A 21,256-nucleotide genomic window follows, 5' to 3' on the forward strand; every position below is an offset into this window, starting at 1 on the left:
AATCTTGTTCTGCGATGTGCCCCAAAGACAGTATATCTTTGACACAGAACAAACATTTGTAAAAGGAAAGGAGGAAGTGCGAGGAGGAAGTCCTCTTTAGAAGGACAACGCAGAGGCAAACCATGGAGGGGACATCTGGGAGCCAGTGCATGTAGCGGGAGGTAGACATGAAGCCTGGTCTTTGAGTCTCTACCGGTGACTCAAGATAAACGGGGAGGGGCCTGTGTAGTCCGTGAGAACTGTCCCAGTCCCCAGGTGAGCGCTAGGGACACAGGAACGACGTGTAGGGTCTACAGGGTAAGCACTCAACACTGGATTCTTTTATTTGTTGAATAAAATAACTATAGAGAATTTCGCTACCAGCAGCCACATCCGCTGACGATCTCTAGGGGGCGAAGCTCCTCCTCAGAACTTCAAATCCAGAACGACCCCGGAACCTTTGTGGCACATTGATGAGGTTGCCACTGGGGAGGGAAGACAGGTGGACTCGAATGCTGACAGGCGGGGATCAGAACCAATGAAAAACGCAAGGCATGTACACTGCAGCCAATGATTAGCGGCTGAAGGAGGTGACGGAAGCGGAAATACAAAGAGACGGGGAAGTTCGACAAGCACCAGGCATAGTCAGTACTCTTGTGCTCGTGAAAAGAGTAGGAGGCGAAGATGTCGGAGCGAAAAGTTTTAAACGTAAGTGTTCGGCGACTAGGGTTTTCGACCTGGGGCGAGACGTCTCGGAGCTCGGGTCCAGGGGGGCTACCTATACCTTTGTCTTCTCCAACGGCCTTCCGTTGGGCGGGGCTCTCTAGACTCCTCCCAATCACTTTCAGTGGAGGGTGGGCCTTCGCTAAGCCTCGAGGCTGGAGTGTACCCAGTCGCCTGTGTGGGCGGAGTTTAGGCTATTTACCCAATCACTTCTGATTGGATTTTTAAGGGGATTATACTCTAAATCTCTCGGGGGCGGAGGTTCCTTAGGACTTTGTTCTTCGCGCTTACACCTTAGTCTTCAGGAGGCTTACCTCTGTTAAGTCCCGCCCCGCTTGGGGTTCTAGCCCAGCGTGTTCCTTGGAGGGATTAGGCTTTGCTAACCTCTCTTGCTCTGCTGGAAGGGGATCCTTCCAATTGCATCGAGTTCTCCCAGTTCTGTTGGGGAAGACTGGGAGTCTTGGGGTGTGGAGCTGGTTTCGGGAAGGCAGGGTTCAGCTTCTGGAGAAGAGCGCTCCGGAATTCTGAGTCCCTGTTCCCCTCTCCAGGAAGGTGTGTGCTCCCGGGAAGGGGGTTGAGCTCCCCAGCCTGGGAGTGTGTAAGCCCAGGATGTTAGGACGAAGTAGAGAACAGACCTCCAGACTGATGGCTCGGAGCCCAGGTTTTCGAGGTCAGGTTGATGCCCCTTACTGTGATTCAGTGCTCTAATGTTTTAAACACCTATATTTGGACTCCAACCCCAGCCAGCCTCAGTGCAGTGTGTTGGACTTCGCGTCCAAGATGGTCCTTCCATCCTGAGGATCCAACTGAGAGCCCAGTTGTTTCCATAACTTACTGATAGATACTTCTGTCCCAGGCACTGCTTGAAGTGTCATATTCATCAAATCTTCTCAGGTGGATAGGTTATGCCATCTTTAGATGAGGAAACTGAGACCCAGAGAGGTTATGGGATAGCCAGAGAGTAGAGCAGTCAAACCCAAGACACTCCCTCCCCCAGCTCTGCAACTCTAATCACTATACCACAGTTTCCTGAGTCCTGTCCCTGGTTCTGAATCCTGGCTCTGCTCTTCACCTTGTGTGATCCTGAGTAGCTGAAACCACCAGAACTCATCTTCCTCCTCTGTGAAATGGGCACATTTCTTTCTCTATTTAATAGAGTCTTTGCAAAAATTCCATGAGTCAGGGGACATCAAACTCTCTTTGTAGTAGCTGGGGCTCCCCGGCTCGCTCAGCAGTAAAGAATTCCCAGCAGTGCAGGAGATGCAGATTTGATCCCTGAGTGGGGAAGATCCCCTGGAGAAGGAAATGGCAACCCACTCCAGTATTCTTGTCTGGGAAATCCTATGAACAGAGTAACCTGTTGGGCTACGGCCATGAGGTCACAAAGAATCGGACAAGACTGAGTGACTAAACAATAAAAGTGTACTACCTGGCATGTAGGATGTGTTCAGAATGCAAAGTACTTTATTTTTGGATTATCATATGTAGTTCTTTTTTCCGTAATCCAAGCTCTCCTTCCCTAAATCTCCCATCTCAGGTTCCTATGCAGAAAGAGTTAACACTGCAGGCCTGAGGCTGCTGCCCTAGATAGAAAGGCTGGCTTGCAATGCTGGACTTCGGCTGGCTTCTGGGAACTTGAATTTCAGGATGGTTCTCACCATTCACTGAAAAGAATGGCTCCCTGTACTTAAACTGTATAAACAGTGTGATTTGTGCTGAGCATCTGCTCCTCTCCTGGAGTCTGGAATCGTTGTATGCAGCACTGGGCAGATGTGCCTGTACGACGAGCCACTAGTGAAAACCCTGGGTGCTGTGTTCCCCTGAGCTCCCCTGGGAGACATTTCCCATGTGTTGTCACACTATATCACTGGGGGAATTGACTCCATCAGGAGAAAACCCAGGAGCTTGTACCTGGTCTCCCTGGGCCCTGCCTCATGCACCTTTTTGCCTTTGCTGGTTTTCCTCGTATCCTTTTGCTATTGATGAATAGTAGCCATGAGTACAAGTGTATGAGCCTCCTAGGAGTTCTCTCATCAATACACTGAACCTGGGGGTGGTATTAGGGACCCAGACACAGCTCCCCAGAGCCCCTTCCCTCTGCTTCTGGCCTCCCTTGCACCTGAAAGCAGCTCCCCTGACACTACCTTCCTCCCCACAGAAATACTACCCCCCTGACTTTGACCCATCGAAGATTCCCAAGCTCAAGCTGCCCAAAGATCGGCAATATGTAGTGCGGCTGATGGCCCCCTTCAACATGAGGTGAGTGACCCCTCAGGGCCCCTGCACTGGTCGTGGTGGACAGACCCCATGCCCGGCATCCACAGGGAGCAGCCTGTCCCCAGAGCTCAGACCAGGTCGGTCACCAGTCCTGGCTCAGAGATGAGCCCAGTAAGCAGGTGACCTGTCTTTCCTGCCGTTGAGGATCAATCTCCCTGACTGCTCAGAGCTCCCACCCGCTGCCTGAGAGCTCAGTCTTTGGTAGTAGAAGCGTGAGTGTGAGACGGAGTCCTGTACACACAGTCACTTCCTCCAGCAGCCCTGTCTGTTCCCGCCCCAGGACCTTTGCACAGGCTGTTCTCTCTGCCTGGCATACAATTCCCTCTGCTGTCACATGGCCAGCTCTTTTTCACCCTCCAGGGCTTGGCTTAAATTTCATCCCCTCAGGACAACCCTCCTGATCCCCCACCCAACCCCATCTATGCTTCCCTCCTCTGCCACTAGTCCCCAGACCTCGTCCTTTGTACTGTCTTGTAATTGCCATATCTCACCAATTCCCAGCCCCACATTTCTTCACATCTTTGTACATCTGAAATAAAGTGGTAACCAAAGCCACCTTTGTTAGTGAAGTTCGGCATGTGTTTACATATTACTGATCTACTTGACTTCTCTTTCTCCTTCATGCATTTGTTTTTATTCAGCAGTCATTTATTGGGTACTGCTGAGTGCCAGGGACACTGCGGGGATCAAGACTTGACCCCACAGAGTCCCAGTCTGGTGAGGAGTAGAGATGATAAACAAGTGCTCTGGCATATTCATGAAGAGCATTTGTGGGACACACAGATTGTCACAAGAGAGTGACTGGATGGTGGTGGGAAAGAGGGGAGGGGGCTTTGCTGGGTAATTAGGGAACTATCAGAAGAAATACCAGTGGAACTAGAATATAAGGGTTGGAGGATGTCACAGCCTATGGGAATTGCAGTGGTGGAGGCCCACAGGTGGGACCGAGCTGGGGTGTTTGTAGGAACAGCCAGGAGGCCAGCACACGGCCTGGGGAGCACAGGGGCTGAGCAGGAGGGGCTGAGGGAGGGCAGCGTGCCAGAGCTCTGCCTCGCTTCGTGTGCCATCCCCCCGAGGGAATCCTCCCTCTGGAGGTCAGATGCCCCATGAACACCAGGCTGGCTTCTCGGAGCGGGCGACAGGCAAGTCTCACCTAGCTTTGGTCATCTGGGTGCTTTCCAAGAAGACAGGCAGATACTAGTGAGAAGAATGTGCCAGCTAAGGGGAATCCTTATCTACAGTGGGACAGGCTTTTCGGTAGGGAGGGAGCTCCCCGTCCCTGGAGGTATGCAAGTGGTTATCTGCCAGAATGCTCAAGGGTCCCACCAGCAAGAACCAGGGTACCGAGGTGGCTTGAGTCCCTGTCCCTCCCCACAGATGTAAGACATGTGGAGAATACATCTACAAGGGCAAGAAGTTCAATGCTCGCAAGGAAACGGTACAGAATGAGTCCTACCTGGGCCTGCCCATCTTCCGCTTCTACATCAAGTGCACGCGCTGCCTGGCAGAGATCACCTTCAAGGTAAGCAGCCACCCAGGCCGGTCCCTCGTCCACTGGGGGGTCACCACTCCCGTCCCCTCCCTCCAGGGAGATCCCATTTCACCTTCTCCCCAGGAAACAGCAGAAGTTCAAGGAGAAGTTAACAGGAGTGTTAGGCAGAAAACCAAGAAGCAACCTAGATATATAGTAATGAGGTTTGATGGACAGGCTACTGTACATTGGAATTTTTCATGGCTAATAGCAGTCATATTTTTACTTTCATTGTCATCCTAAGGGTGGTATTAAGAACTTGAGGGACTTCCTTGGTGGTCCAGTGGCTAAAACTCCGAGCTTCCAATGCAGGGGGCCTGGATTCCATCCCTGGTCAGGGAACTAGATCCCATATGCTCCAACTAAGAGTTTGTATGCTACAACTAAAGGGTTAAAAAAAAAAAAGAATTTGGGAAAGAGATAAAGAAAACTTGGTTTTCTCTCCCCATACTTCTGTGATGTTTGAATATCTTTTTGCCAAAAGACTTTTTTCTTCCGTTAAAACATTTGATTTTATTAAAATAAGCAAAAAGTACATTATAAATTATGTTTTAATTATTTACTTTTTAAACACAGTTTTATGAGATATGACTTATATGCCATACAAATCATTGTTTTAAAATGTATAATTCAGTGGTTTTTAGTATATTCCTAATGTGCTAAATTGCATTCTCTAATTCTAGGACATTTCTCATCACCCCCAAATTAATAACCTCCATCCCCTGCCCCAGCTCCTGGCAATCACGAATACACTCTGTGTCTCTGGTTTGTCTGTCTGGACATTTCCTATCAAGGAATCACACACTGTGTGGCCCTTTGTGTCTGACTTCTCTCATTGAGCCATCATGTTTTCAAAGTTCAAGAATGTTGTAGCAAGTATCAGTGCTTCTCTCCTCTTTAAAGCTGAGTAATATTCCACTGTGTGGCTGGATCACATTTTGTCTACTCATTAGCTAATAGACAGGTTGTCTCCAGAAAAATGTTTTCTTTTCCTACGTTGTAAAGTATGTATGTATTTAGCTATTAATGAATACACATCAATTTTTTAAAGTTTTGAAAAGCTGTGGCAGAATGTTATAAATTGGCTTTCTAATGAAGAATTTCAGCTGATGAATTAACTAGGATTACATATTATGTTTGTGTGTCTATGAGCATGTGGTGAGAACAGAACTCCAGCAGTACTGTAAGATAAACACTGGAAAATTGGTTGACTACTCTTCTTTGCCCAGCCAGTCACCAGGAATAGAAACGCTTATAACAGTTTCCTGCATGGTTTTCAAAAAATGTGCTCTGGATACACGTGCACACAAGGATCACTCTCCTCCTTGCTCTTTCTTTTAAACAGTAAATATCTTATTTTGGAGTAGTTTCAGATTTATAGAGAAGTTGCAAAGATAGCAGAGAGTTCCCATCTGCCCCTCACCATCTTCCTCTCCTGTTAACATCTTCCATTTCTACATTGTATCTGCCACAATAAGAAACCAACACTGAATTGTTAGATTGTTACTTTTAACCAAATTCCAGACATGACACAGATTTCAATTTTTCCACTAATGTCACCTTTCTGTTCTAGAGTCTCATCCAGGATACTGTGTTATATATTGCTTCTCTGTTTTATAAACACAAATAGGACCATGCTTTATACATAGTCAGTGTGTAATTTATAATCAAAGGAAGGTCAAGTGCACATGTGTGCACATACACATACAGAAAGGATTTGTGCAGGGACTTCCCTGGTGGATCAGTGGGTAAGAGTCTGCACTTCTCACTGCACAGAGCATGGGTTCGTTCCTTGGGAACAAAGATCCCGCATGTGATGTCGTGTGGACAAAACATTAAAAAAAAAAAAAAGATTTATGCAGAGACCCAGAAACTTATTTGCAAACATATGGAGGGTGAAGGTCAGCAGAGGGACAGTGGGCAGGTGGAGGAGGATCTGAAAATCCATGCTAGGGAGTTCAGCAGTTCTGTGAAAGGGGACAGGAGCACTGGAAAGAAAGAACTGTGTTCACCAAAGCAATAAGACAGGAAAAAGAATCAGTGTTAAGAGGTATGAAACAGGGAAAGAAGGTGTTGCAGGCTGCTAGCCACTGTTCAGCAGAAGCTTTTAATGCTCAGAGACATAGGAGCTGACGTCTGCCCATCCTTCCTCCCAGACAGACCCTGAAAACACAGACTACACCATGGAGCATGGAGCCACGAGGAACTTCCAGGCTGAGAAGCTCCTGGAGGAGGAGGAGAAGAGGGTGCAGAAGGAGCGCGAGGACGAGGAGCTGAACAACCCCATGAAGGTAAGTCAGGCACCGCCTGTGTGCATGCATGCGTGTGTGAGTGTGTGTGTGTGAGTGTGTGTGAGTGAGTGAGTGTATGTGTGTGTGTATGTGTGTGTGAGTGTGTGTGAGTGTGTGTGTGTGTATGAGTGAGTATGTGTGTGTGCGCGCCTGTGTGTGGGTGCTGATGGAGTCGATTCCCATTCCTGCTTAACCCTCCAGGCAGGGTGTTGGGGTGGGGAGAATGGTCAGTAGAATTCTAAGATGTCCCTAAGACCCCTACCTCCTAGTCACACATGCTGTGTAGTCCCAGGACTGCATATACACGGCTCTTACTCCCATGATCAAGTTAAAATTAAACTATGGCCCAGATGACCCCACAAAAGGGGGATTGCCCAGAACGGGCCTGACCTATCACCTGAGTCCCTTAACCTGGGTCTAGAGTCCGACACAGAGGGAGTCTTTTTTTTTTTTTTAATTATATGATTTTTACTTAGTGACGGAGCCAGGCTGGAAGTCCAGGCCACCTGGTTCCAGTACTGACTAGCCACGTGTCTCGGGCAATCTCTTCCCCTTCTCCAAGCCTCAGTGTTCTGAGCCATGAAGTGGGTGCAGCCAAGGGACCAGGCGCTGTGGATCCAGGGCCTGGGGTTGAGGGTTCCTTCCCTTGCCCATGGTGACGCCCCAAGGTCAGGCAGGCCATGCAGGGTGGCAGAGGGGGTTGAGTTGCAGCGCCCTTAGCCGCACGTCCGTGCCCCGGTCCCCACCAGGTGCTGGAGAACAGAACTAAGGACTCCAAGCTGGAGATGGAGGTCCTGGAGAACCTGCAGGAGCTCAAAGACCTGAACCAGCGGCAGGCCCACGTGGACTTCGAGGCCATGCTGCGGCAGCACCGCCTGTCAGAGGAGGAGCGGCAGAGGCAGGAGCAGGAGGAGGATGAGCGGGAGACGGCGTGAGTGGGACACTGGGGCCAGAGGGGGCCGGGGTGCCCACCCCCCTCCCAGCCTTTGCAGTGCCCTTCCCTCTGAGTGGAATCCCGCTTCCCGATCTTTGCATGGCTCCCATCTTGGGGAGGCCTTCCCCATATCCCACTCCCCACCTTGTTTTCTCTCTTGTGGCATCTGTGTCAGGGTCCCCAGAGTCACCCCCAGGTTCAGTGCTTAATTAGAATGAAAAATTACAGGGAAAAATCAACAGCAGGAAAAGGCATGGGGCAGGGCTGGGGGATTGGGCACAAAATTTCAGAGTCTTCTGCCTGTCACGAGATGGGCTTAATTCCCCCAAAAAGGGACGTGATGGCGTGAATGAGGTGTAGTCCCTGGGGAGGCCTAGCCTGGGGTTCTCATTGGGGGCCAGTCACGCAGGTGCCTGCCCAACTTGGCCGAGCCCCCAGACTCCAGGAGGAGAGTGCACCCCTTGTTTGCCCAGATAGTGTTGGGGCAGGGAGCCTCCCATCAGTAACAGGAGCCCCAGAGTCCAGGGCCAGTTGCCCCTGAGGGCTGGCCTGGTAAGCCAGCCTTTCCAAGGCTTTGGCCTCAGGTCTGCTGTGTCTGTCCATGCTTCTGCAGGGCACCTCCCACTTTCTGGAACCTTCTTGCTGATTCACCCCTTGCCTGATATGTCTTCTGTCCTTCCTCACCTAAAATCTGAACAGGGACTCGGTTTGGCTTCTGCATGCAGGGCCTGGAAGGGAGTTGGGCACAGAGTAGGTGGACAGCCAGTGCTGTTGGGTTGGCAGGTCAGTGAGACTGGGATTAGCAGTGAGAGAAGTCTGCGTTCACTGCGCCCGTTTTGGATATGGGCACTGTTCTGAGTTTGAGTTTGGACCCACCATTATGGTGGTCGAGGGAACCGTACACACAGCCCTGCCTAAGGTCCCCCAGCTGGGGTTCAAATCAAGGCAGGCTGGTTCCAGCCTCCAAGTGCTTAACCACCCCACTGGGTTCAGTGGACAAAGAACTGTTTTTTTAAGATATTTGTTCACCCCCATCCCCTACTTAGTGAAGCTAGGAAAGGAAAGCCAGGTACCTCATTGTGTGGGGGGTCCTGGTCACTGTTCCCCCAAAAAAACATGTCCCCAAGTTCCATGTTCCTTCCTGCAGGGCGCTAGTGGAGGAATCAAGGAAGAGAAGACTCCTTGAAGACTCTGACTCAGAGGAGGACACGACCCCCACCCAGCCCCAGCCAGCCCTCCGGCCCAACCCCACTGCCATCCTGGACGAGGTGAGTGGGGCCACCTGGATTCCCACATGCTCTCAGGTGGAGCAGGGACAGGGTAAGCCAGGCTTGGCTTAACTTTATCTCGAAAGGCCACAGACAGCCCAGGCCAAAGTGCTCAACACCACTGTTGTAGCACTAAACAGCCGTGGATTGTGTACAAATAAGTAGGCATGGCCATGTGCCAGGAAAACTTTATTTACAAAGACGGGTTGCAGCCCTCCAGGACTGTGAGGTTTTCTTTTTATTTCTATGCTTTTTTTATTGGAGTATAATTACTTTACAGTGTTGTGTTAACTTCTGCTGCACAACAGCGTGGATGAGCTATATGTATACGTGTATCCCCTCACTCCCATCTCACCCCTCTAGGTCATCACACAGCACCAAGATGAGCTCCCTGTGTTGCACAGCAGCTTCCCACTAGCTATCCATTTTACACATGGTAGTGTATATACGTCAGTGCCTCTCTCCCAATTCGACCCACTCTCTCCTTTGCCCTACTCGTGCCCACTAGTCCGTTCTCTATGTCTGCCACTCTGTTCCTGCCCTGCAAATCCAGGGCTGTAGTTTTCCACCCCTTCTCCAGCTGCAGAAACAAGGAGACTCGCTGGATTTAGAGACCTCAGGCAGATGTTGATTTCTCAGGCACTTAACAGTCCTGCGCTGGACTCGGGGCAGCCCTGTTCCATGCAGTCATTTCAGGGATCCAGGGCTCCTCGCTTCTAGTTCTGCCCTGTCCTGGAGCATGGCTGCCAGCTCTGTGGTCGCAGCTGGCTCAGAGCACCCTGGGGTTCTGGCTGCGGGAAGGCGGAGGGGGTGTGGAGGAGTACCCGCCAGTGCCTGGAGGCCCAGGTTCAGATGCCACCCACACCCACTCCCCTGGAATGAGGAGTCCCAGTGGCTGGACATAGTCATGTGGCCGCCTTGAACTGCAAGGGAGGCTGGGAGCTGCCCGTCCTATTAGCAGAAGGGAAAAAGAGGGTTCTGGGGGTGGGGGGAGGAGATTGTCTGGCATTTTTCACCACAGCTGTCTTATCCAAGGTGATTGAGGCCACTCTGGTTAATCGAAGGAGGGGCTTAAAATGGGAAATGGTAAATAATGCAGAGACCCCAGGAACTTTATTATAACTCAAAACATGTTCCCGGTCTGTATTAGTTAAATACCAGTCCAGCCACTGGACAGGACCCAAAGTAACAGCAGTCTCAACTGCATAGAAGTTACTTTTCTATCAAATAACAGTTGTACATGGCCGTGCTGAACAGGGAATATGGACCCTGGTGTCCGGGGCATCCTCCACCTCATTGTCCTGCCATCCCCAGGATGGTGCCCTCAGTGCAGGGCAGCTCACACTGGCCAGTGGGAAGGGCTGGGGACAGGGGAGGACATTAAGCGTAACAATACCTTTGGTTGAGCAGATCCTTCTGCTCACACCCCATTGGTCAGAACTGAACCACCTGCCCACATCCTGATGCAAAGGGGTCTGGGAAATGTAGTCTTTCACAGGGGCAGCCATGTATGAATTCTGAAGAGGATGGGTTTGGGGGTCATGCACTTTCACTTGTCAACCTTTTGATGTAGAACCAAGATATTTTCTTTGAGCCTGCATCCCCTGATCAGAGTTCTCTCTCTGTCTTTCTTGCATAATCCACCCTCAGAATTCACCTAAAATTTCCTCTTTGTTTATTTCTTTCAAGTGGAATAAGAGATTGAAAGTCCTTTGAAAGCAGTATGGCCTTGTATGATTTTTTCCCCCAGTCTTTTCTTTTAAGTCTATTTTATTATTTTATTTTGGCAGCACTATACAGCATGTGGGATCTTAGTTCCCCCACCAGGGACTGAACCTGTGCCCCCTGCAGTGGAAACATGAAGTCCTAACCACTGGTCCACCAGGGCTTTCCTCCCCCAGTCTTTTGTTGTTGCTGCTGTTTATTTGTTTATTTTTGGCTGCCCTGGGTCTTCAGTGCCACAAGCGGGCTTTGTCTAGTTGTGGCTAGTGGGGTGTACTCTCTAGTTTCAGTGCGAGGTCTTCTCATTACTGTGGCTTCTCTTCTTTTGGAGCACAGGCTCGAGGACGCATGAGCTAAGTAGTTGTGGTGCACAGGCTCAGTTGTCCCTTGAGATGTGAGATATTCCCAGACCTGGGATCGATCTGTGTTCTCTGCATTGGCAGGCAGATTCTTGACCGCTGGACCATCAGGGAAGTCCTCCCCCGATGACCCAGTGGTTAAGTTAGGTTACTATAGTCTTGGATAACTATTAAGTCTTTTCTGGTTATCTTGCTTTGTAGCTAATTTGATAGTGGACTTTCTTGTTTTGTTATGCATTACACAGATTTCACCGTAACTTTACAGAAGAATCTGTCTTTTCACCCCTCTGTCCCCTGGGTTTAGTTTAATGGTAACCCATGATGGTGTCTGACAAAAAGTGAAGGACAGAAATTGATTCCACCAGTCAGTTCAGTGGTGCCAGATGAGCAAGCTTCGGCTGGGACCGCCAGTCTTTCTTACCCCAGTGGACAGCATCTGTCCTGGTCACCACACAGGGGGATTGCAGTGTGACCACTGTGTCCCCCTCCTCCCCCTGCCCCCACCCCAGCTGTGCCAGCCCCCTCAGATGGGTCAGGCTCAGTCCACATCACGTTCTCGCTTGCTGACTTCTCCGTGTCTGACTTCAGCACCAGGTTCCTCCCCTGACCACCTGATCGACAGCAGCTGTCCCCTTCCCCCACCGCCACGCTGTCACATCGCCCTGACTTCTTTCTTTCCCATCACTGATTAAGACGATGGTGTCCTGGGACTTCCTCGGAGGTCCAGTGGTTAAGACTCCATGCTCCCAGTGCAGGGGGCATGTTTTCCATCCCTGGTCAGGAAGCTAGATCCCACATACCGCACAGCCAAAAACACAAAGATGATGGTGGTTGTCTTGACCATCTACTTCCTTGTCCACCCTCTCTCCTCCCCAGATGGTGAGCTCTGTGAAGGCAACCCCCTGCTGTCGTGCTCCCCCTGCACCCCCAACCCCAGCAGGGCCTCTTGCTTCTAGTGGTTTCCAGTTCCTGTATTTAAACATCAAACATAAAAGGGGTCCCTTCTGATAAGATTGAAGAGCTGGATGTGGACTGAGCCCCCTTCTGCCTCCCCCTAACTAGTTCCCTCCCCCTCACTAGGCACCAGGGAGGTGCCTGCATCCCCCTTCATTCCCTCAAGCATGTTGATTGAATACCTGCTACAGACAAGATCGGGTATGTTCAGGGTGGTATGGCTGTAGACTGAGCTCCTGCTACAGACTCAGCAGTGAACAGGCAGGACCCCGCAGTGGCTGGGGAGGCTGCTAGTAAAGCAGTGGAGGCACTGTGGACACAGACGTGCGGCTTTCACTCGAGCTGGAAGTGAGAGGAGAGGCGTCTCGGGGTTGCTGATACTTGAGATGGTGACTGAAGGATGAGTAGGAGTTCACCAGGTGATCTCGAAACAAAGGGGGTGTTCCAGGTGGAGGGAACATTGTGGGTACAGATGTGGAGGTGAGCAACCTCAGTGTATGTGATTTAGGAAGTATAAGGGTAGGGTGTAAGGGATGGAAAATTGGCAGAGGCCTTGAGTACCAAGCTTAGGGCAGTGGGGAGCCACAGAGGAGTTTAGAGCAGTGGGGTGAGGGCTAGTCAGCACCACAGGGGGAGTGGGGCTGGTAAAGATCCTGGCTCAGCTGGGGACTGAGAGCAGGGAGGCCAGAGGAGGGACAGATCAGAGGCAGATCACCCAGTCACATCCCACATCCCCCACCCCCGCAGACCCCGAAAGCCAAGAGGAAGGCAGAGAGCTGGGAGCGCAGCGTGGGTGCCCTTGGCAGCAGGCCCCAGCTGTCGGGCCTGGTTGTGAAGAAAACAGGCCTGGACAGCATCATCCGTCGAGGAAGAGCCCCGCCCCTCCCAGGTAGGTCAGTCTCTTAGCTGCGTGCAGTGCCTCAGGCAGCCACCGGGTGGTGCTGTTGTGCTGAGAGGGGCGGCAGGGTGAGGCGTGTCCCCCAGCTAGGGTTGAGGCTAGTAGGGCTGTTTTAATTTTTTGTTTTAATTAAGAGGAGCAAGCTGTTGTTTAGTCGCTAAGTCGTGTCTGACTCTTTCACGACCCCATGGATGTAGCCCTACAGGCTCCTCTGTCCATGGATTTCTGAGGCAAGAATACTGAAGTGTGTTGCCATTTCCTTCTCCAGGGGATCTTCCTTACCCAGGTATCGAACCCACAGCTCCTGCTTGGCAGGCAGATTTTTTACCACTGAGGCACCAGGGAAGCCCAAAAGGAGCCAGTGCTTTTAAAACCCCATTCAGAGGCCTGTAGGATAAATTGTCTGATCTCATTGCTGCCCATACCCCATACATGGACAGTGGCCCCAGCCTCCCAGGTTGGGTCCTGGGCATCCACCTCGTGGCTGTTGTGTCACCGATGCTGTGTGTGGCCCCCGGGCCCTAGGGAGGAGGGGAATTAGGGTGAGGTGGGCCCTGTGAGGTGGAAAGAGCAGGAACCCCCATGCCTCCGTGTGCTTGTCCCATGTCTTGGTCCAGGGCCCTCACCCCTGCCCTGGGCCTGAGCTTCCTGTCCTGGAAGATGCTGGTGATAGTAGGATCAGCCTCATGGGTCCTCAGAAGGTTTGGGGCCGGTTCCCTGAGATGCTCCAAGTCCTGGCGCCCAGCGAGCCTTACAGATGCGTGACCATGTTTATCAAAACAGTTACTACTCCATTTGTCAGATGAGGAGACTGAGGCCCAGAGAGGTGGAGCCACTTGCCCAGAACCATACAGCTGGGGTGAGTGGTGGAACCAAGGTCCACCCCTCTTCATCACCATGGTACTCAGCTTCACTTGGGACCTGGAGCATTTTTATTTTATGCACCCCCAGCAGGGCGCCTGTGTCCACCTGGGTCCAATTTCAGAAGTGGAGCTGCTGGGTCAAGGGGTGTGCGGGTTTAAACTGTGATGGGTCCGCCAGATACTTTCCAGAAAGGCTGCACACAAGCAGTTATGGCCGGTCCTGTTCTCCTGGCCTCCCCTAGGCTCGGCCTGCCTGCAACTGTCCCAAGGTGACTGCTAGCTCTTGCCTCTCCTCCAGGTGCAATGAAGAACGGTCAGGCAGCTGGCCCAGCGCCCCAGATGCCCAGCACGTCCTCCCTGAGCCAGCTGGGTGTGTATTCTGACAGTGAGGACAGCAGCGGCAGCAACTGAGGCCCCCTGCCCTTCCCTGGTCAAGGTCACAGCCAGCTGCAGCCGTGGTCCGGGCCAGAGGCCTTGGAACCAAGCAGAATCATAGCTGGACAACCGGGTACGCCCACCGAAGCTGGCAGGGCGAGCGAGGACTTCAGCTGAGGGACTCAGTTTTCTTCCTGTCCTCCCGCCCTCTGGAGCTCAGGTCCCCAGGTCACACTGCAACATCCTGGAGCAGCTTCAAGGTCATCTCTGTGACAGTCCCTGAGAGGCCAGCCATGCTTTGGGCACGGGCCAGGCCCACCCATCACCCTGGCTGGGCTCCATCCCTTTCCACCACAGAACCATCTGGAACCAATGGAAAGAACCTGCTGATGGCCTGGGCGCCTTCCCTCTGTCAGTGTCTGAGAAGGGGATGTCAGAAGCACGCAGCCTAGCCAGTCCTGGATCCCTGCATCTCAGAAACCACCAGCTAATAAATGCTCATTATTTCATAGGCTCAGTTTGGGGCTCATTTGTAGAAAGGTGATAAAGTCAGGAGACCAGCGAGTCTGACTGCAAACCTCCTGTTCTTTCAAGGTTGCCAGATTCTTCCTCACGTAATCCCCTCTGACTGCAGTGTTTTCTAGTTGAAGGTCCTGTGCCCCCACCAGACACTTGCGCGGGCTGTGCGTGCAGTGTGTGCTCTGCCACTTCAGTCATGTCCCACTCTTTGTGACTATGGAGTGTAGCCCGCCAGGCTTCTCTGTCCATGGGATTCTCCAGGCAAGAATACTGGAGTAGGTTGCCATGCCCTCCTCCAGGGGGTCTTCCTGACGCAGGGATCGAACCTGAGTCTCCTGTGGCTCCTGATTTGCAGGCGGACTAGAACCACCTGGGAAGCCCACTCACAATCTAATGAACCTCCATCTCCTCTCTCCCGCCCTTCCTGGGGTCAGTGACATCAGCCCTTCTCTCACACACACACATACATACAGGCTTTCATTCAGCATTTGAATAAAGAGGCTTTGTGGTTTGCAATGTCAGAGTTTGTGGGGTGAGACCCCCCCCCCCCCCGCTGCCACATTGGGGATCTGCTTTCCTACAACAATTTTCCTGCTTAGGGATTGTACAGAGAGGTGAACCAGGGTCCTGCTAGGGCTTCCAATGGGGGCTCAGGGGCTTCACATCAAGGCTCTGAGGCTGCAGAGACGGCCAGGGAAGCCTGGTTCCCAAGCCTTGACAGTGGGGCTTGGGGCAGGCCCACCACACTGGCAGCTAGTAAGAACTGGTGCCTCGTGCACCTCTGATCTCAGTTCTGCACTCAACAGCGTTGTGTTTATGGCTTAATGCTGGACGCCTCAGGGGTGTTTGCACGATGAAAATCAGCAGAGCTGCAGGAGCTGGTTGCGAAGCCTGGCCCGACACCACTGCCCGTCTCCCCCAGCTCCGCATCCTGCTGTCAGTGCCTGAGATGTAGGCCTTCAGAGGCTCTGGGTAAAGACAGATCATCCAGGGACTTCTGCAGTGGTCCAGTGTTAGCACTCGGCACGTTCATTGCTGAGGGCCCGGGTTCAATCCCTGGTTGGGGAACTAAGATGCCATAAACTGTGCAGTGTGACCAAAATTTAAAAATAAATTAGAGAAAAATGAATAAGTCATCTAGCTTAAGTAGTTGTGAAAAGATACTGGGTTGGGAGCTCTCTGGCTCATTTTTAAAAATTATTTTATTTATTTGGGCGATCAGGTCTTAGTTGCGGTGCATGAGCTTAGTTGCCCTGAGGCATGTGGGATCTTGGCTCCCCAACCAGGGATCAAACCTTCATACCCTACATGGGAAGGCAGATTCTTAACCGCTGGACTACCAGGGAAATTCCTCATTTTGATTGATTCTTTCAGACTGTTTGGAATTCCCATTGCTCTCAATTCACTGCAGTTTTGCCATGTATATGCACCATCTGTTATTTACTTAGTATTATTTACTTAGTATTATTAAGTGTTAACCTAACTTCATCCTAAAACACAGGTCGCCAAGCTACAATCCACAGGCTAAATCTGGCCTGTGGCCTGTCTTTGTAAATAAAGTTTTATTGGCACACCAACACACCTATTTGTGTGTATGTCGCCCATGACTGCCTTTGCTCCCTGGTGGCAGAGGTGAGTGGTTAAGACTGATTCTGTGACCTGCAAAGCCAAAATAGGTGCTCTCAGGTACCATAATAGGATAAACAAATGATACTAGAGGTGGTGCTAACAATGATGCAGTTAAAGCAGGATAGGAACGTTCTGATGGGGCTGCCTTAGGAGTTACGTGTACTGCCTGTGGCTCCCTGTATTGGTTACCTAATGCTGTGTAACAAATGATCCCCAAATTTAGCAGCTTAAACAGGAATCTGGGTGTGGTTTCACTGGGTTCTTGGCTTCAGAGTCCATCACAGATGCAGCTGAGATGTTGGCCAGGGTTGGGGTTTCATCTTAAGGCCTGACTGGGGAAGGACCCACTTCCAAGCTCACCCATGTGGTTGTTGGCAGAATTCACTTTTCAGCAGAGGCCACCCTCAGTTCCCTGCCTGCATAGAGCTCTCCAATGGCTGGCCTCCTAAGGAGGAGAGTCTGCTAGAAGTGACGGCCCATCACCATTGCCATGTTCTGCTGGTTGGAAGCAGCCACACAGCGCCACTCCCCCATGTTCCAGGGGAGCTGCTGGGTGCGACCACCAGGAGGCTGGGGTAATGGGGGCCACCCATGGTGGCCGAGGCCAAAACACCCGAGGGTCTACCTGCAGACCCCTCAGGCTTTGCAAGGGTCTGTGTGTCCCTGGCACCTGAGACCATTCTTGTATTTTGTAGGTGTTCATTGAATGTGTGTGGCCTGAGTGGGTGTCTCCTCATTCACTGAGGAGGAAATTGAGGCCCAGGGAACCACATGTTTCTGCCCGCTCTCTGCTGCCCTCCCCTTTCCACCATGCTGGAATTGTTTCATTCTTATTTTTCCAGCAGGGCTTTACGCTTTGTTCTCCCACCCATGTCCTGAAAACAGTTTGGCTCTCAGCCCCCAATTGCCTTGCTGGGTTTTCCAGGGTAGAGTGGGCAGAGGGACTGCATAGCAACACATTGGGGTCTGTCCTATGTGCTGACCTTCCAGGGCCTCACCCTGCACCCACTGCCTGCCTTGAGCCTGCCTCCCCCAGACCATCTCCCCCCTTTTAGTCTCTGGAGCCTGCCCTTCCCCCGTCACTGCTGACAGTCCCATTCCCCACAAGCTCCATGTCTGTCATCTGGTCCTTGGGAGCTGTCAGGCCTCATCCGGAATCTCCTCCATCAATTCCCCGGGGGGCTGCCTGGCTGCCGGAGCACATCAGAGGGACCGGGGTTTAGGGGTGGCCTCTGCTCTGCTGGAGCCCCCGCCTGCCTGAGCCTGGGCTCCACTAAGAGACAAGGGCTGCTCCTGCTTCCTCTTGCTTCTCGAGCTCCCTACACACCCATGCCCTCAGGCACGTGAGCTCCCCATTTCACAGAGTGGGTGAGGGGCAGGACCTGGCTTTGAAACCGCAAGGCTCAGAGGCTACACCTTTGATCACCAGGACCTATAGACTGGGAGCTTCCAGGGGCTGGTCGGTGCCTCCCCCATCAGGTTGGAGGTGGGCCCTGCAGGGCCATGTCTCCATTAGACTGAGAGCCCTTGAAAACCAGTACGTATTTCCCCCATCAGACTGGGTGCTTCAAAGGGCAGGATCACGCCTCCTCCATCAGACTGAAAGCTCCTTAAGTCAGAGCCATGCCTCTCCCTTCAGACTGGGAGCTTAACACATGCATATATCTCCTCCATCAGACTGGGGGCTTCCCAGGGCAGGACCATGTCTCTCCCATCAAACTGTGAGCTAAGAAAGGCAGGGCTGTGTCCAGGAGATTCTGAGGGCAGAGGTCATCTCTCCTATCAGACTAGGAGCCCCTAAGTTGAGGCGACATCCCCTCCATCAGATCGGGAGGTTTCAAGCCCCATCATGGGTCACCCCCCACCCAGTTCCCTAGTGCCTTGGCTCCCATCCCCACCGCAGATACGGGGACCCCCAGCCAGGGTCTTCCTCTTGCTTCTTCCTGGTGTCCCAGCCACCGTAAGCATATATTGAGCACCTACTGTGTGCCATACAAGGAAATATCATTGGGTCATAAAAAGAAATGAAATGTGGGCACGCCATAATTTGGACGAACTTTGAAAACATGATGCTCAGTGAAAGAAGCCAAGACAAAAGGTCACACAGTGATTCCATTTGTATGAAATGTCCAGAACAGGCAAACCCCAGAGACAGAGAATGGGTTGATGGTTGCCAGGGATTGGTGGGGGGGGCATCTGGGAAGAACCGGAAGTGACTGCTAATTGCAGGTGGAGATTTCTTTGGGGGGTGATGAAAATATCCTGAAATTACTGATGGTCACACAGCCTTGTGAACATACTAAAAACCCATGGAAATATAGTTTGAGTGGGTAAATTGTGGGGTATGTGAATTATATCTCAAAATCTTTAAAGCACCCAAAACAGTATGAGGCAGTAAGCGCTCAACAGTGGCTGGCCATTGTCCCATTTCACAGACAGGAAAACAAAGCCAGGTTGCTTAACACGAGGTCACATGGGCTGGGATTCCAGAAACAGAGCGCCACCTGAGAGGAGACCCTGAGAAACCATCTCTCAGACCCTCAGTGCTGGGGGAAGGGAAGCTCCTTCAGCCCAGGACCCCAGACCACCCACCTCCTTGCATTCGTCCAGACAGTGCCTGCCTCCTGGCTTGACTCCCTTGCTCCCCATTCCCTTAATTGAAAGGCAAAACCCTAGAGGTTATGCGGCTATTCAAGGTCACACTACCACAGGGTTGTGGGACCCCTAGTCCGGCTCTCCCCTTCATCCACTGCCTCTCGCTCCTCCCCGAGCCTCTCCCTGCTCCTGCGGTGGGAGTTGGGGCAGCCCCAGGAGAAGCCGGCTCAAAAGCACTGGGAAGTCAAACGCCGTTTGATTCTGCCTCCAGGGCTCCTAATTGCTATTCCTGACACACACTGTAATTAGAAGGCCCCTTTCAAATATTTATACCTTAGACATCGTGTATTTATCTGACAGGGAGAGGACTTGGATTTGATGAGATCTGTCAACAGCTCATCCTGGAGCTGGGGAATTGCCTTGCGGCTGACAGAAAACAGGACAATTACCCGATGTGCTCCCTGGCAGTCCCAAGGGATGCTGCCTCGTCGCTGAATGCTGAGGGCGGGCTGGGGTGGGGGGTGTGAATGCTCTTTGGGGAGATTGGGGAGGACTAAATTCAACAGGTTTGTGTCCAACGACTCAGCCAAAGCAGGAAAGGGAAGGAGAGGGCATCCGGACACCCCTGCTGCTGTGAGGGACCTTGCCTTGCTGGCTCTGGACCTCAGTTTTCCCATCTGGAAAATGGGGCTAACAGTGCAAGGGAGATGGAGAATCTCTGACTTCGTGAAGAGACCTGATGGTTGTTGAATGCCAACCCACGCCAGGCCATATCATGGCACCTGGGCAGAACTAAGCTGTGAGGTGTCTCTCCCTTCTCTGTTCTTCCTCAGTTTCCCCACGGGGGGGGGGGGGCGAAAAATAAGTCATTCCCTCCTGGCAGTCCTTTTCCCGCTCTCTGAGGGTTTCCTATTGGAAGCCTCATTTTTCAAATCAGGAGAAATTGCCCAGGCCCCACTATTCTGAAGGGAGGGGGTGCAACTCTGTAGCAGTGTTAGTCTATTTCCCCTCCCTTCCAAGCTGCGGGCACCCGCCCACTCTAAGGGGCTCGGAGGAGGAAGCCTGAGGTCCTATCCTTCCTGACCACCCCTCTCTTATTCTTCTATTAGGGGTCCCTGAATAAGCCCCTCTATGGGGAAAGAAAAAAAAATGTGTTTCTTCTGGGACTGGTCAGCAGCTCCCTGGGCTCTCTCACTCCCCCCAGATCCCTCAGTGTCCTCGCCCCCAGACAGCTGCAGCTGCCAAGAGGCAGCCAAACCAGGCGAGACACCCCCCCCCCAATTCTGCTCCCTCCCTCCCTCCACCCCCAGAAGCCACAAAGGGACAGATGCTGAAGACACACGCCAGGCACTGATACCATCTCCCTTCCCCTGGCCAGCTGTCCCAACCCCCTTCCCCCATCCCACAATGGTTCCCCTGGGGAGAGGGGGACAGAGGAAAGCCCTCTTGGGGGAGGGGAAGCCAGAACCCCTTCCTTTCTGTTCCCCCCCCCCCACTTCCTCCGGCGTCGTCGTCAATATCCATTTTAGCCAATGACCTCTGAAACAATTTCCACACCCCCATTCTCCTGGTCAGTTTCGCTGCCAGACCCTGGTTCAATTTCAACTCTCAATAGTGGTCACTCTCACCCCCTCTGCTGGCCAATTTCACCCCTTCTCGCGGTCAAGTCCAGCCCACCCCTTTTCCTGGTCAATTTCCACCTCGCCTTCCTCTCGTCTTCCCCACCTCAGCACCTCTTGCTCTGCAGAGCAAGGTCAGCGCCTGTGGGTTCCCGCCTCCCGCGCTCCTCGCTCGCTCCTGCCAGCCTCGGTCCTCCGGGTCACTGTCTAGCCGCCGCGGCCTTGGCCCCAGCGACTCCCGCTCCGCATCCCCCCTCCCTCTGCGGGCAGCGGCTCTCCTCCCTCCCCAGAACAGCTGAAGGTCTCAGTCACCTCGGAGGGGAGCGCAGGGGGAGGGGAGGGGCGGGGGAACCCGCGTGGGGGGAGGCGGGGAAGCCTTGACGTCCCTGCCCTGGACCCGGCCCGGGGCTGGTAGGGACTGGGGCGCCCGCCCGCCCGAGCGCCCCCTCCCCAAAGTCCCACCTCCCGGTCGCGCGCCGGCGGCGGCGGTGAAAGTCTCTCCGAAAGCGTGAAGGGGGATTGGAGGAGATTTTATTTCCCTTTGTGCCCGTGACTCGGGCCGGATCGAGGCGGCGGGGCCGGGGACCCCGGGCTTGGGGCTCCCCCTGGAGCGGCGAGGAGCTCAACAAAGGATGCGCCCCACCGGGGTCACCGTCCCCGCGGCCCAACTTTGCGCGCGGCGCCCGCGCCCCCGGAGAGCCCTCTCGCTGCGTTGAGAAC

The 21,256-nt window shown here is 52.7% G+C and overlaps 1 protein-coding gene across 1 annotated transcript; it reads left to right on the forward strand.

Moving 5' to 3' along the window:
• CCDC94 (coiled-coil domain containing 94) lies at positions 554-14,685 on the forward strand. Its single transcript, XM_005682563.3, has 8 exons — positions 554-687; positions 2,861-2,961; positions 4,357-4,501; positions 6,667-6,801; positions 7,551-7,732; positions 8,883-9,003; positions 12,786-12,927; positions 14,098-14,685. Exons 1-8 carry the CDS (start codon positions 664-666, stop codon positions 14,208-14,210), a joined length of 963 nt encoding a protein of 320 aa, XP_005682620.2. The 5' UTR covers positions 554-663; the 3' UTR covers positions 14,211-14,685.

This window comes from Capra hircus, chromosome 7, assembly GCF_001704415.2.
Source record: "Capra hircus breed San Clemente chromosome 7, ASM170441v1, whole genome shotgun sequence".
NCBI lineage: Eukaryota > Metazoa > Chordata > Mammalia > Artiodactyla > Bovidae > Capra > Capra hircus.

Excerpts from the sequence above, each read along its gene's own strand:
- CCDC94 (XM_005682563.3), top strand. The coding sequence starts at position 664 with ATGTCGGAGCGAAAAGTTTTAAAC. Across the intron at positions 6,802-7,550 it reads AGCTGAACAACCCCATGAAG|GTGCTGGAGAACAGAACTAA; the intron begins GTAAGTCAGGCA and ends GGTCCCCACCAG. Across the intron at positions 9,004-12,785 it reads CCACTGCCATCCTGGACGAG|ACCCCGAAAGCCAAGAGGAA; the intron begins GTGAGTGGGGCC and ends CCACCCCCGCAG.